This window comes from Nelumbo lutea, chromosome 4, assembly GCF_056320005.1.
Source record: "Nelumbo lutea isolate HS-2025 chromosome 4, American lotus-T2T, whole genome shotgun sequence".
NCBI lineage: Eukaryota > Viridiplantae > Streptophyta > Magnoliopsida > Proteales > Nelumbonaceae > Nelumbo > Nelumbo lutea.
In genome coordinates this window covers 14,143,220-14,159,337 of record NC_142687.1, presented here as the reverse complement: position 1 = coordinate 14,159,337, position 16,118 = coordinate 14,143,220, and the positions used below count along the sequence as shown (strand labels likewise).

Below are 16,118 nucleotides of genomic sequence, written 5' to 3'. Positions count from 1 at the left end.
AGGGTAAATTTGTATTTTTATTCATTTTTGCCTTTATTTGACAACATTACATTTATGCATTGACAAATGAAAGACCAATGCTATATTTACAATGATAATAAGATGTAAAAGTACATCAATAAAAAAGAAGTAAATTTGTACTTAAGTGGGCTTCTGAGTTGTTTACATCCATTACAGCTAAAAATCTGTTTGGTAAGAAGATAAATTTGTCAATGCAAAACTAATTCAATTTTACAATTTATATTAATCGTTTTACATTTATTTGCATTCACACTTCTTTGCATCGTTTTTAAGCGCAGCCTTAGTTGGTGTGGGTATAAGAAGAAGGCTGCTTTAGTTTTCTCTATGCCAAAATTGAAACAAACGGGAGAAGTGGGGCTCCATTGTAAAATTGTAAACGAGTAAAGGATGAATTTAACATTCATGTTTATTGTGTGGAGTCAGGTCGACAAAGTTAATGCAGAACAGAGCTGAAATTTCTTTTCATTGCACATGGATAATGCGGATGCTTGATGTCATCACTTTTGTTCAACTTCATCCATATCGTTTGGAACCACGACGCTGGTGTTTCTTCGTGACAAACCGTCCTTTTCCATTGATGTTGAGAGAGGAGGAAAGAAAACAGATGATGCTCCAGTACTTGTTCAGACTTGAGAGAGGGAAATAAAAGAAGAGTAACGGAAAATGATTCTCTTACGTTATATTTGATATCTGAAGGAGCAGTAGTGGTTACCTTGGTATAAGACTAAGAAGCGAAGGAAACAAATCCCTATCCCTAGAGCCTAGACTGGGATAAGTGGTGTGAGTGTGGACTCATTTCTGTCCAATTTCAGACTTGGTTGCAAATTGAGAAAAATGACACACCTGACAGTGACAGGAACACGAAACGTTTTCCTGGAACTCGGCTTAACTTGGTAAATTCCGTTAACACTGCCAAATGGAGCCTACAATTTTCTGATAAAAATTTTCAGTCATTTTACATGAAACCGAAATAGCATTATGTTATTTGTTTTGGCAGAAATAATTCATTTTACGTGCAACCAAATGGAGCCTACAATACAAGTGAGAATCCGTTTCTTTTTTGTCTTATCAATGACGTAACAAGAATGATCGAGAAAAACATTAATGGTGTCGACTGTCCGTCTGTCGGAAATAGAATGAAAGTAACCAAATTACCAATAGCCATCGCCCATGCATCATCCTCCACACTACTCTTATCTACTCAGCCCTCAGTAGTATCAGTACTCGCTCCTTAAAAGATAATAATCCCACAATATACAGCATGTTCCCAGTGTCAGAATGTGCTTCCTTTTTATTGGAATTAGATCTGAATTAATATTACCTTCTCTTTGGAGTCTGGAGGCCTCCCAGTCCCAAGTGAAATCCCATTTATTCCAATTCCAAACCACTCCATCAGCGAGACATGCATGTCTCGGACGATCAAAACATTGCATGTGCTGCCGCAAACTTGGCACAAAAGATTTACTCCAAACTCTTAAATCACAAGGCACGGCCAGACAACACCTGTGGCCTCCGTACGCTATCACTTTTTTATTGTTTTTTTCTTTCTTTCTCTTTTTTCACGATTGATTGTCCAACCAAGACTTCCAAAATCCAACTCCTAAATCCCCCATCTATTCAAAGAAAATGGAATAATGAGAAACTTCTTATTTGAGGTAGCCATTTTAAGGTACCAAATAAGTAATCACATACATATCCTAATTAAGCATCAGCGACAGAGGTATCCACTCATCTCAATTCATCTACAATACTAATCAAGCTAAAGCCTGCTTTTGGAGGAATTCATTCGGAAGTTAAAAGTTAAAACTACTCCTGTCTCCTGGGGCAGAAATTATGTGACACTTTTTACTACCGACTCTCTTGAATTATAGCAGATTATACATATAGAAGTAGGCTCATTAGTATTTGTTTTATTTAGGAGTGTTCCACAACATAGTTGCTTTCGTTTTTTAAAACAAAAATAACTAACATCAGAAATTTGAAAAGCAAAATCAAGTTGTCCAACACCCACTTTTATTTATTTATTTTTTATCTATAAAGAAGAGAAGTGATTTTATTCAATGGAAGGAAAGCCCCTATGTTGGAAGCTGGAAGTTGGAATGGTAAGCATACAAAGTACACCTTGACTTTAAATAAAGAAAAATCTACACATTCAATGCCGGCCGGCCCAGGGATTCCCGAATCAAAACATTTTCTTGTTTCCCCTGCTTTTGTTAGAGCATCAGTCAAGACAACTGCATCCGGGTTGGGGGGCTTTTGTTTTGGATATGACAGAAAAAAAGAAAAAAAGAAAAGAACAAGAATACAGCTACAGTCCTAGGCACTCGGTGGAACAGGGCAGTCAATGGATCGGGCAAACTCAGGGCCAAACCGATCCAACCCAAGTAACAGATCCAGATCGGGCAGTCTGGAATCTGGATATGCTTTATATAATTGGGGCAGCATCGGTTTTGGTTGTTCCAAACGGATTAAGACTAGATCCGGAAATGTGTATAATTGTAATTACGGCGTATTACATAGATACCCCAGTCCATTTACTTTCTCATCTTTTATATCTTTAAACGTATGATATATACCTGTAACTATAATATTATTAATTAGTAGGTCTGTGGTGAAATTATAGGGGGGTAGAGCTGTTAAATATGTAGGTTTGGAACCGTGTTTAGAGCAGAGCAGGTATGGAGCAGGTATGGATCTACACAGCAGCCAGCAGGCAGGCACTGACGAATAAGGGTTTCCTCAGAATTGGTCCTTACACCCAACTCACAGCCCTGGCGGCTGCGCATCAGGAACGTCTACTTGCATGTTTTTCATTTTCATGGCTCAAGTGCTATGAGATAGGTGTGAGGAGGAATCCGGACTCGGCAAAGACCCGACCCGACCCATTGATACTTTGACAATTGACAGCACTACAATAATAGTACAATTGATTGTTACCTAAGGCTTGTGCCCGTTTCACTAATGATATCTATAAAGCCCAAGGAATTATTATTATATCTTCAGTTTTCCGTGATATTCTGTTTGACAGTCACGCTTTACTATTAAATCTGTCTATCCTTGTATGGAAAACAGACGTTAAGCCTTGGATGAAGGCTAAAAGCTCTGCTTTTAAAGGGTTGCATTGTGCCGGTAGAGACTGAAAAGGTCTAACAGTAAACCTTCAGTACTTGGTCACACTCTATTATTAGAATATGTATTAGCTGTTCATTTATGTTAAACACAGAACAGGGGGGGGGAAAAGAAAAACATTGCATACACAAGGCATTACTCCATCCATTTAACAAAGCAAAGTCCATGCAGCATTAGCTCTAGTGAACAATGTTCAAACATGAAAATTCTATTACCTGCAAATTAGAGCAGGCAAATATATCCCTTCCAAACAAATTCCAAACAAAACTTGTGTCAGGACCAAAATACAAAATACATCCCTCCCCCTCCCCACTGTCTAATGGTCATAAGATAACAATTGTCAATGCATTACAGCATTACTAATCTTCACTATGTTTAAAAGAATTCTCAATCTGGCCGAAACGGTAACGGCTTCGTATTCTAACTCACTAGCAATAATATAGGCTGGAACGAATATAAAATGCCACAAGAAATATCCTCAAGTAATGTAACATTGCTTTTGATCCAAATAACTAGACCTGCACGGGCAATTATGTTTTTCAGGCTCAGGATGTAATCTTTAGTAATTACTGTGGCCTTAACAGAAGGCAAGGTAGTTGTTAATCACCAAGGGATGAAGGGACCATTTGAAAACAGCTGAATAGGCTGAACCGAATGGCTTTTCAGCTTGTCTTTTAGTGAATAAGTATTTAAGTTGGGCACAAGTTCTCAATTGTTGAATGGCATGCCAGGTTTACAACTTCCACTAATATGACTATGCTATTCACTAAAAAACAAATCAATATGCAACCCATTCAGCTAAATCGGCAGTCATCAAACGACCCCCATCAGTCCTTGTTTTCTGGATACATTTTATTTGTTCTGCCTAGCAAGTATAGCAAGCAAAATGGTTCTAATCATCTTATTGTGCCTGATTACAGGTACAAGTTTTTTCTTTTGATCTTTCTATTGCCTGTTTCATGATATCATTGAACGGCAGAAAAACGCCTATTAGATGACATTGATGCATCATTCTTTCCTTTTAGGGGTACTGAGCCTACAGATACGGAAGATGCAACAGTGAAGACCCAACATTTGAGGCTTAGCATGCATAGCCACAAAGTACAGAGACTTTAAGGTATCGATTGAACTCAAAGACACAAAGGTCAATGTTTAGGGAAAATAAACCACTAGAAGATAATACTAATAAGGTTGGATAATCAGTGATGAAATAATATGTTCTGTAAAATTATCTTCACAGACAAACTTATTGAGAACCATATGGGATCAGATTCTATAGGAGCATGCAAAGGGAGTCAAGTTTGTTTTGGTAGGCCAAACACCGTTTTGTTTTCAATCTGAACATTTATAGTGAAAGAATCCAATGATCCTAGAGAATGCATTAAATATCATAGAATCTAATAGCATGAAAATAGAGATGATTGGATCATAAAGCAGTAGGATAAAAATAAGCATTCATAAGATCAAGGAGAGAGAGATAATCACGTTAAATCGAGATTATGTTGCATGATAAATAAGCTTCCCTTAAGCAAAAGAAAAAAAAATATCAACATGGAAATGCATAAAAATTCCTGGAATAATCTCCAACATGGATCTCTAAAAATTCTAGCAGGTACATTTTTCAAACATCAAAGTCCTTAATAAGTTCCTTTGCTAGAATGAGAGAAAGGGGTTCTCCAGGGATGGAAAAGATACAGTCCACGGAATTTCTTGTATTATACAACTTAATCCAACAAATGGGGATGGTAACAGGAAAAGCCTAGTGAATTGAAAATCATACCATTTACTCAATAAGGCTGCACAACCTAGTACTAAGATGATGCTTTGATGCTGTAAGACTGCAAATCTTCAACACCTGAAATTCTTTTCCAAGCATCTCATAGATTCACCCTCAAAGTTAATCCTGATGGTCTGGATCTTGTTTACCATAGATAAGTGGAAATTCATCAAACTGTTCTGAACTATCCGGGCCTTCACCAATGTTCTTCAAGGACTGGTAAACCTGGTACATAGAAGACCTGTCCTTGGGCCTAGAAACCACACAACCACATGCAACCCTCAGAAACTGCAGAATTTCATCGTCGTGGCCCCTTCCAAAGAGAGACCTGTCAATGGCATCCTTGATTCGACCAGAGCTTATAAGCAGATTGACCCAATCTACAAGATTACCCTTGAACCCTTCCTCAGCTTTACTTACTTCAAGTGGCTTTTGTCCAGTCACCAACTCCAGAAGCACTATGCCCAACCCATAAACGTCTCCTTTCAGTGAGGCAACCATGGTGCTCGAGTACTCGGGAGCCACATAACCAAACTCTCCGAAATCCCCATGGACGAAAGAACTATCGTTAGAATCAGCAGAACTCATGAGCCTTGCGAGTCCGAAATCAGTAATCCGAGCATCGAGGTCTTCGTCAAGGAGAATTACATTGGAACTTATGTTCTGGTGCAGGAAAGGGGGTTGGCAGCCGTGATGAAGCCAAGCGAGGCCCCTCGCCACACCCTTGCCAATCTTAAGCCTCGTTCGCCAATCCAACGAATTGTGCTCAGTGTTTGTAATGGCAGAACCGTGCAACAGAGAATACAGAGTTCCGTTAGGCATGTGTTTATAAACTAAAAGTCTCTCATCTTCTACTACGCAGAAACCCAGAAGGGGTACCAAATTCGGGTGCCTAAGCTGCCCTAATCTGTTCATCTCAGAGCGGAATTGCTTCTCAGTGAGCTTACAAGTGTTGAGACGCTTAATGGCAAGGGCCGACCCATCCGACAGAACTGCCTTATAGGAAATACCAGTTCTTGTGGAGATGATAATGTTTTCTGGATCAAAATTATTGGTAGCTGCCATTAAATCCGCCAACTTGACCTTCACAAGGGGTTTCTGGAACAACGAAACCTGAGCAAACTTGTGAGCCCTCAAGCGCTCCACCCAACTGCTATCTTCATATTTTCCAGTCCCATACTTCCTCCTGCGAAGGCGACGACTTGACCTGAAAAAGCACCACCACCAAAGTGCGAAACCCAGCAGCAAAGAGACAGTGGCACCAAAAACGCCAGCAGCAATGATAATGATGAGATTTTTCTTGCTCAAACCACCACAGTTGGACCCAAGAGGCCTACCGCAGAGCCCGTTGTTGCCGTCGAAGCCAACGGCATCGAAATCGGAAAAGAAGGAGGGAATCGTACCGGAGAGACGGTTATTAGCAACCGAGAACTTCTTGAGACGAGTAAGACGGGAGAGCTCATAAGGGATTGAACCAGAGAGACGATTGTTGGCAAGGTTAAGACTATTGAGAAACTTGCAATCGACGAGCTCAGGAGGGATCGGACCAGAGAAGTCGTTGTTGGAGAGATCTAGGGTAACGAGGTAGGGCATCCAGGTGCAAATTTGAGAAGGGATCTGACCAGAAAGTTTGTTACCGGAGAGATCGAGACCCTGGAGGCTCTGACAGTACTGCAAAGAATCGGGGATCTGCCCGGCGAGATTCATTGCAGGGAGGTCGAGTCGGATGAGACGATTCTCCCTCTCGTTCCAGCACGAGACGCCGACGAACTTGCAAAGGAAACCGACCGAGTTATTGGAAAAAATCCAAGAACTGAGCTTCCCTTGAGGATCACTGAGCGAGTTCTTGACGCCAGTAAGGCACTTCACATCGTCCTCTATAGCCATAGAGGCGAAAATCATGGCGGAGAGGAGGAGAAGAAACAGCTGGGATCGATCTCTCGATCTCACCATGGCGAAAGGGAGGAAGACTCTCTTCTCCTCGTCCTCGAGCAGTTCAGGTTGGGGCTAGGGTTTCAATATCTATAGAATGATCCGATGGTAGTTTTTGATGGTGGCGAGTAGTCGAAGAACAGAAGTATGAGCGGCGAATTGACTCCAGTTCTGAAATCAGAAGAGAGAGAGAGAGAGAGAGAGAGAGAGAGCGCGGGGTGAGGAGAGAGGTAGAGAAATAGAGAGTCTTCACACTTGAGGGAAGGACTGGATTGTATCTTGCTTTCGGGTTTTAGGCTTGTTTTTGTTGAATTCGATGTGGTGCAATTGATAATTACAGCTTTGACTATCAAACGTGGACTGTTTCTTCTTCTTTGTTGAGGAATTTATTTATTTAAATTAATCAAAAAAAAAAAAAACCCGAGGGGGTTGCCGATTCGGCCGTTCGTGACGAAACTGAAACTTTATTATTATTTTTTTTCCTTCTTTCAAGTTCCCACTTTTCACGAACCATTATGAGTCCCATATTTGCTGCTTTTCAGACAACCAATCTAGTGTTTCGGATTTGGGAAGTACAAAAATTACCGAAAGCCCATTCAATTTTTCATCATTTCATTCGTGTGGTGATGGAATTTCAATTCGGTGGAACTGGAATCCCCCCAGTATGGCAGTATCCCAGTACCCCCGGGTTATTTTTTGGAAACTGTTTCCGTTTCGGTTTCGAAAGTGGTCCTTTAATTGGGTTATGATCCGCTTCATATTTGGAATTCTGTGTGTCGTATCTCGTTGCAAGTTATCAACAACTATCGAGTAGTAGTAACAGTACGAAGGGCGAAGGCTACAACTTTACAAGCTCCCTTTAATTGGGTGTGTGCATTGGGACACGCGTCCACGTAAAATAATAAAAACAAGGCAAAAATAAAACATGCAGCACTGCAGCATATGCCAATGAAATTTCATTTTTGATAAAATTAACAAGTTCCTCCCTTATTATTGATAAATATCCTCTTAAATTCGATTAATTTTCTAAATATGACAATGAAGTCCTCTCAATTTCTCTCTAATATATCCTATCCTTGCTGGCTAAATATTCAAATGAAATGGCAGCGATTTCACTCCAATAGATATAAATTTATGATTTCGTTTTTTAATGATTAATTAGAGAATAGAGTGGATAATTTTTTTTGTATTTTTAGATGAAGAAAGGCATTGAATCAACAACTTTTTTCTATGCCAATGTAATGATTTAAGAGAAAAAATAAAATAAAAAGGTATAGGCAAACGTTTTGGTAATTGAACATATTTCATCATCTAACTTAACTTAAACGATTAGGAGGTATTTGTGGTAAAGTGAGAAAGCTTAGAAGGTTTTTATAACAAATGAAAAATCACGAATCCTATGGTACAAAGGGATATTTATAAATTATAATTGGTCATTCATTTTTCCAATATAATTTTAATATGAAAAAACAAAAAAGTGAACAAGGGCGGGATGAATCCCGTGAGGCGTGAGATGAGGTACAGCATGTAAACCCGAAACAAGATGTAGTACGAGTACCAATCAACAACAACGTAGCAGCTAGCTAATTTGACAGAGAAATTGAACTGGTGACAATGCAGCTGCATCGTTCATTGGAGTGGGGGGGGGGGGGTGTGCTGGCGTTTAAACAGGAAATTCATCAGGATAATGTTTTTTAAAAAGGCAATAGGACGACACAAAGGAGCAAGGAAGAGGAGTGATCCACCATCCATGTTGTTACATTTCACAACAGCAAAGCAAAGGAAACACGTAGGGAGTTGAGAGTTGGACACAGGAAACATTTGGGTCCAACTCAAAGTTTGAGACTTCACTTGGGACTATTGGAGGGGGGTCTTCGGTTTTGAGTTTTGACTTGATGAGTGGTAGACGAGAGTACGTAGGTGGTGGTGCCACTGTATTCTTATCGTGCCTGCGTGTGCGACTAAGTGACTAACCATTTATCTTTCCTAATTCCCATTACTTGTGGAATGGGCTGCACGCTGGAAGGGCAAAAATGTCAATTGAAACATGGAAATTGGAAAGTAGAAACAAGATTGAAGGAAGAGCCATCATGACTAAAAATCAGTCGTCACTCGTCAGCCGTGTGAAACGGAAAAAAATTAAAGATAGCGATGTGCGATGATGATATTTTAAAGGTGAGTGGTTCAACCGGACAGTTCACCCAGTAAAAATGAATGAAAAGTCTATTCAAAACAAAAAACAGTAAAACACTGCCCCAAACCGGATTGTATTATTTGTTAATTGGCAAACAACGGTTCATCACAATCTGGGACCGGGAGACTGGGACCAGGAAAATCGAAGGCAGAGAAACCAAAAGAAAGGAAGGATGTTGGTTATTGCATCATCCCACGTATGTTCCAGTTTTGCTTTCAACCTCGTCTCCCTCCCTGCTACAACTGGAATGTGAAGTCAATCCTAAAAGATATTATATAGTTTTTTAGGCTGAGTTCCATCGGTGCCATGATTCTGAATGAAGTGTTTGGCAAGTGGCAGTCCAGGGGTGGGCGTAGGCGACTAACTAAGCACCAGCAGCCAGCAGCAGCAAATAAGCAATATTGACCTAATAACTGACATGTGGCAGTTTCCATTGGAAGGAAGAGGACCGCAAGAGAAAATTTTCTCTTTCTTCGCTAGTTAAATGGAAAAAAAAAAAAAAAAAAAAAAGGCAAGGAGAAGCCTGCTGCCTGCCCCTAAGAATGAGACTCGAATCCCCTAGAATGTAGAGAAGAATTCATGATCGAATCCTGTCTCTCCATGAACGTGATGAGGTTTAACAAAATATATGGGACGTATACCTTTCACAGTCCACTGAGCAACTATCATGTTCAGTGGTTTACTTTGAAATGTGTCCGACACAGAACATTAAGCAAAAGTATCTTACCAAATGGTTTGCACTTCAACATATGAAAAGTATTATCAGATACCACCTTACTCTTTTTTCTCTTATTTTTGTTGTCAAACCAAACATAACCTTGGCACAAAAATACACTCACAATTTCTTTTTAAAACACATATTCCTCTAAACAATAATTTAAGGGAAAAAAAAAAGTCAATTAGTTGCGCCCTGATTTCTTGACCAGAATTTTATTCAATCTCAGATATAATAAATTAACAAAAGAAAAAAAATAAAGGCAGAAGACACTTGCTTGATGGAAAAGAATACGGGTTTGAATTGAAGAAAAGCTATTTTTGCGTTAAATTGTCAAAGATTAATAGCGTCCTTTGGTTTGGTGAAGCCACACTGGTCCAACCATTTCCCCCTCTTGATATTCATAATGGCAAAAGGGAAAAAAAATTACTACTGAATTGGAATAATATATTAGTAGGTCCCATCAGTTATTCCAATGATGGATAAAAGAAATCAAATTTAATGGATTCGAATCAGGAATGGACAGATTTTGGCATCGGATACCCCCTTGGATAAGAGCAGCAAATGGTGAATCTGTCCCCTCAAACTTAAGTCCATGCTATTGGTGAAAAAAACGATGATTTCTATTTTCTTCCTTCCTCCCATTTCAAGATACACTTGAAACAGGAACAAAATGAGAGTTAATTACAGATGCATGAACAAGAGAGATGAATATGTGGGTGTTTTATCTTTTATGATTCTCATTTTCTTCCTTCCTCCCAATTACAGATGCCGAAAATGAAGCACCCAATCAATTGTTCAAAAGTTTCAAAAAACTGCAGTCTGGGTTTCATTTCAAGGGGACCACTTGATCTACAAATCCTGGAGGGCCAGAAAGGTTTCATTCATTGCTCTTGTGATGAGGTTCAACTTTTTGCGACATTTTCGTCGGAGTACTTTTTTTCTTTCTTTTTGCAGTTTAGTACCATAGACTCCTGTAACTGTATCCACGTGCGAGGCCTTGTGTTTTTACCGTGGTTTTTAAAAACAATTTGGAGACCTAATCGGTCAGGGGTCTGGTTACTGCATCGAATTGTTGGTCTGTTCTGACAAAAAATAATAAAAAAATAAAAAATAGTCAAAACTATTCGAACAATTAATTATTCGGTTCAACGGTTTATTGGCCAAAATCAAAGGTTTTGAGTAAATTTTCGGTTTTAAAGAAAACTGAAACCAATCATTTGACTGATTTCAGGTTTCTTTGGTCCAACCATCCAGTTCGATCCAGTTTTAAAAACCATGGTTTTATCTCTCTAACCCTGGGGTGTAGGCTGTGCAGCCCTGTAGCCTGTAGGATTCAGCTCTTCAGCCCTTCCTATTGTTGGGTCCAGATACTGCTTATGCTGGTTGCAGGGACCATCCTTCTCTTGGTTTGATCCAAGAGGAGAGAAATAGAGAGTTGAGGGGAAGAGTCAAGAGGTGGTGGCATATTAGAATGTGTTTGGTTTCACAGAAAATAATTAGAGATATAAGCATAGTCGATCCATCAAAAAATATGGAGCAATATAATCAGGGATGGATGCAATGAGTCCCAATCTCTTGCCCATGAAAATTCTGCCCACATTTATTGCAACCATACATGGAGAACATCTCATCGTCAACATAATATTATACAGGGGGAGATGTTCCTAATTCACAGGGGTAATGTATTATAGGTAGGCATGGGCAGGAAATCCCTACTCGGATGGCAACACCCCCTATAGAAAGCGGTTTTTTTTATTTCTTTTTTTTCTTCCCTCACGACGGCATTGGACCATCAACTACTCTATTGCATAGGTGTTTTAGCATGAAAAAAAAAATCAATAAAAGGCATAGTCGTGGGCAAGGTTCAAAACACCAATACACTCTACTATTATTTATATTTTGACTTTTATTTTTAATTTTTTTCAAAATTTCAGAGGGTGTTATTTTTATGCTCTTGAATTATTAAAAAATATTACAAAAAATTGTTAAAAATTTTTTAAAAATGGCCTTAGAATAGGCACATCGATAAGTAAAAAATACCATACCGTACATGTCATATTGGAATTTTAAACTTTGGTATTGGGACCTCAAGCTTTGTAATATTTTGATGTTCTAAAATCATGTAATGTGGTGTGATTACCAAAAACATCATGTCATACAAGGTTTTTTTTTTTTCTTAAATTGAATCGGACAACGAATCATTTAGGGGTCTGGTTTTTAGGTTGAATGGTTTAATCGTTTTAACCAAATAAATAACCCGTTCTGATAAAAAATTAATGATTCGAATGGTTTAATCACCTAAATCAGCAGTTTTCTGGCCAAAATGACAATTCTAAAATAAAACGAAACCAATTTCTGATTTTCCGGTCCAACCATCCACACCAAAACTACAAAGAATAGAGACATTATTCAACTATGAATTTTAATTTCTATAGAATCTCGATCTTTTTTTTAAGGTAGAAAATGACAATATTGTGGGCTTTTCAAGCAGTCCAAGCTTCATCAAGATTAATGGTCGTGATGCCAATAACAATAAGCCTTTGTACCCAAAACATTGCCAAGATGATTTCTGACAATAGAAGCAATTGAACAAAACCCATTCTCATTTCGGGAGGCATCAAAATTTTATTTGATCGTCCCCTCTACAATCGATTCCATTCTCTATTACTGCTAATCACAGTATTTGAAACATTGCTTAAATTTAAATTGGCAAGGGTAGAGGGAGCTTGCTCAAGAATAATCGAGGGATCTGAATGATTATATTTTTGACCCATCTTGTTCCACCGCTCCAAAATAGATCTGATCTATCATTATCTTCCGGATCCAAGATATTCGGCCCCACTAACATCCAAATCTGCTTTGTGAAGGAGCAATATGATTTTTAAAAATATGGTCAAGTTCCTCATCATCTCTACCAGTGAGAAAGGCTTTTGAAGGAAGCCTATAATTAAGAAGTACGAATAAAAATGCTTTAATTTTTGGGGAGCTTTACACTCCAAATCTTGATAAGAGCCAAACAAGGACCACCCGAACCCCAACCCATTAAATAGGCTTTATTATAGGCTGATTTTATGGTAAATTTACCTTTTGAAATTAAGCCTCCAAATTAAATTATCTTCTTTTGATCCAGATGGGAGGAAAATGGTTTTAATCTTGCTCCAATATTACATATTTGATTTTCCTTCCAAATCATCAATGTACTCATTGCTCGGGGTTACAAGGTCCATCAATTCAACAATAGAAGAATCATCCAGCCATCTATCTTTCCAAAAATGGATCAATATGCCATCCCCCACAACCCAGCCCATACCTCTTTTAAGAATAGCTCTAGATTGCAAAATACCTCTCAAAGTCCAAGATATCCCATTTTTCTTCTTAGCATTCCAAAAGTCATCTTTCCTTGTGTATTTATTTTGTCACCACTCTCACCCATAGGTTATTGCTATCTTTGATAATTTTTCATCCCATCTTCTCTAGGTTTGCATCATTTATCAAATTGAGATTTTTCAATTCCCAACCATCCCATCTTTTGGACATGCACACTTTATTCTAACTCATGAGAGAGAGAAAGAGAGAGAGACTTCTTTTTTCCATCCCACAAGTTTATTATTGATTTTCTTTCTTAGCCCATTAAGGCTATATTTAGTTTGAAGAAAAAAGTAGAAAAATCTTTACAAATTTTATATAGGTTTCCCCACTCTTCTCTTCCTTCTCCTACTTTTCCTTCAAACCAAACAGCCTAAAAGTTTCTCTTTGTCACCCTTCTTGAATTCATGGGGTCACCTAGATAAGAATCAAACTTAGAATCAAGAAGAATTCTTGTCAATCTAGACAACATCTTTTTGCAGTCCAAAAAAGGATGTTTTTGGAGAATCTAAGAGCCGACTTAGCAAAGTTTGGGCAAGGATCAGAAGCATTGATAAACAAATTAAAAACTTCCTTGAATTTAATCACATTGGAATGGTACTTTTTTTTTAAGTTAATAAGGCAATCATCTATAAATTGAAGGGTCGAAATATGTGGACCACTTCTCCGGACTTGACACTCAAATATAGGAGCAGAGAGAGTTTCCTTGCCTAATTCCTCTAAGTGAGAAAAAAAGTTCTCATTAGAGATCCATTAATTAAGATGTTATGGGACACCAATTTACAAGTTTTGGCCCAGTCAATCCATTTTTCAGGGGATGCGACCTTGAGAGGAATTCCTTCTCAATGAATTCTTCCTCGAGCCAAATATATGCTTTTTCCATGTCATAACCAAATGAGTGATTAGCATTTGCAATACAGCCGTAGGGGTAAGAATGTAAACATTTCACATAGTGGCTGAGGTGAATTCACTTTTGCTGAAATCCAATGCAATGCGTCAATCAAAACATGCAATGACCATCATCTTTGGGGTGGTCAGGATCGGTTCTGCTCCACTTTTTTTTCTTTCTGCATTTGTCATACACTTCCATTGGGTCTGTAACAGGCGTCCCTTTACATTACATGTGAGAAAAATGCTCACATTTGACGGGACATGTCATACAAACTGAATGTGAGTGCACTAAGTGCAGGAGATCCCGATTCCCATCTTGATTTGTTGTAGCAAAAGTGAACATGCCAAAATGAGCTCTACCGTAAGTCCATAACTGTCCCATATAATTAAGGAGGCCATTGAAATTGGACAATTGTACGTTTTCAGAAACCCACCTTTTCATTAGAATTCTCCCCAAGTTAGAAGGGATGTTGCTAAACTCAAACCAGAGTAGATAATCAGACTTTTGCAACAAGGATTCAGCAGTCAAAATGATGTTTAAGTTGGTTCTAGCCTTTTTGGTTGGGAATGTCAATTACTCTTTATTATTATTATAAAAATATATATACTTATATTATATTTTGTTTCTTGGTGTTGGGTGATTAAATAGTCTTATATTTACTTTTTCTATTTAAACAAAATCATAAAATTCTTGAAAAGGTTGGAAAGCAATATAAGGAATCTGACATGGACAATCGCATTTTAAAATATAGTATAGATTAGCATGTAATTATTTACTGTCATAATCCAGAAATATATTTTTGGTCCCATACTTCAAAAGCTAACACCATTTTAAAAGAAAGATATCCAGCAACGACTTAACTCATGTTATTCAACTCAGTCTAATATAAATCCGAGATGGACCAGGTCCAATCCAATCTAATAAATAATAAATACTTTAGAGTATTAAGTCTAGACTGATCCAATTCAATATGTTATATAGGATCATTTAACTTGTTTAAATTCGTCTTGATTCAGATTGAGTCCAACCCAAACCCTTTCCCGTTGACACCCCTGCCAACAATTGAACGAATTATATGAATGGTTAAATGGCTTTGATACGGTATATCATGGACACTGACTTAAAAATGACTTATATGAGACTTGTTTGGTAAACAAAAAATGTTCAAACCTACTTTCTAATTTTATGTAGATTCAAATGAAATATACTTAAAAAATATCAGGTAGGATTGTAACATATTGGGATGAACCCATTTTTTATTCAATTACAAACAAGTGGAATTTGGATCTTAATTGGGCTGATTAAAATTTGAACAAGTAAATATTGTATTTGTTTAGTTTGTGGGTGTTTATTAAATAAATGTTTATACATGATTTGTCTGCAAAATTGAGAAAAAGTGATTTATCAATGTTTTTCTAGGATTTATTGACAAATAGATGGCATTAGACACCATTAGGCACCACATCAGCTAAAGTACAATAAATAAACACTTAGCCATTGGGGGAAGGTTTAAAACAAAAGCTTTGCATGCACATAAATCGAGACCAACTTTTAATAATACCTATGCATACGAATCAACATAATGGGATAAATACTGTTATTTGACGATGACAATGACACAGCTTATCAAATAAAAAGAATCCATACCAAACCACCATTAACCCCCTCCTTCCCCAAATGTTGGCTCACATTCACGAGAGAAGGTATCCAAAGCTGAAGAGGTGGTAGAAGGTTCATGGGGAATGGCGATCTCATAGAAGATTGCTTTTTTGTGACAAGCGCTTTGTTGACTCTTGTTGGATTTGTAGGGTTCTTCGTTATGAGGTTCTTTAAAGTTGGGGTTGTTTGAATTCAACAAGGTTTTTTATGAACCCTGATGTAGCGTGATTCGATCACTCCTAACTGGCGCTCACGTGGCTCCTAGAAGATACCTGAGAAGAAGGAAATTCCCGGAGGGAGTTACCCGGCAGGAACACTCCGATGATTAAGTTAATACTTGGTAGGAGAAGCAAAAGAGGAAGATGAAGACTAAGAGTGAGATAGCATGCATACCGTAGATGCATCTCCTTCCTGCCTTGATGCTAAACTC

The 16,118-nt window shown here is 38.1% G+C and overlaps 1 protein-coding gene across 1 annotated transcript; it reads right to left on the bottom strand.

Annotated features, from left to right (window-relative positions):
* Positions 1 to 4,652: 4,652 nt before the first annotated feature.
* LOC148854072 (putative inactive receptor kinase At1g27190) lies at positions 4,653 to 7,179 on the bottom strand. The gene has a single exon (XM_088984374.1). It carries the CDS (start codon positions 6,878 to 6,880, stop codon positions 5,048 to 5,050), a length of 1,833 nt encoding a protein of 610 aa, XP_088840500.1. The 5' UTR covers positions 6,881 to 7,179; the 3' UTR covers positions 4,653 to 5,047.
* Between the last annotated feature and the right edge of the window lie 8,939 nt (positions 7,180 to 16,118).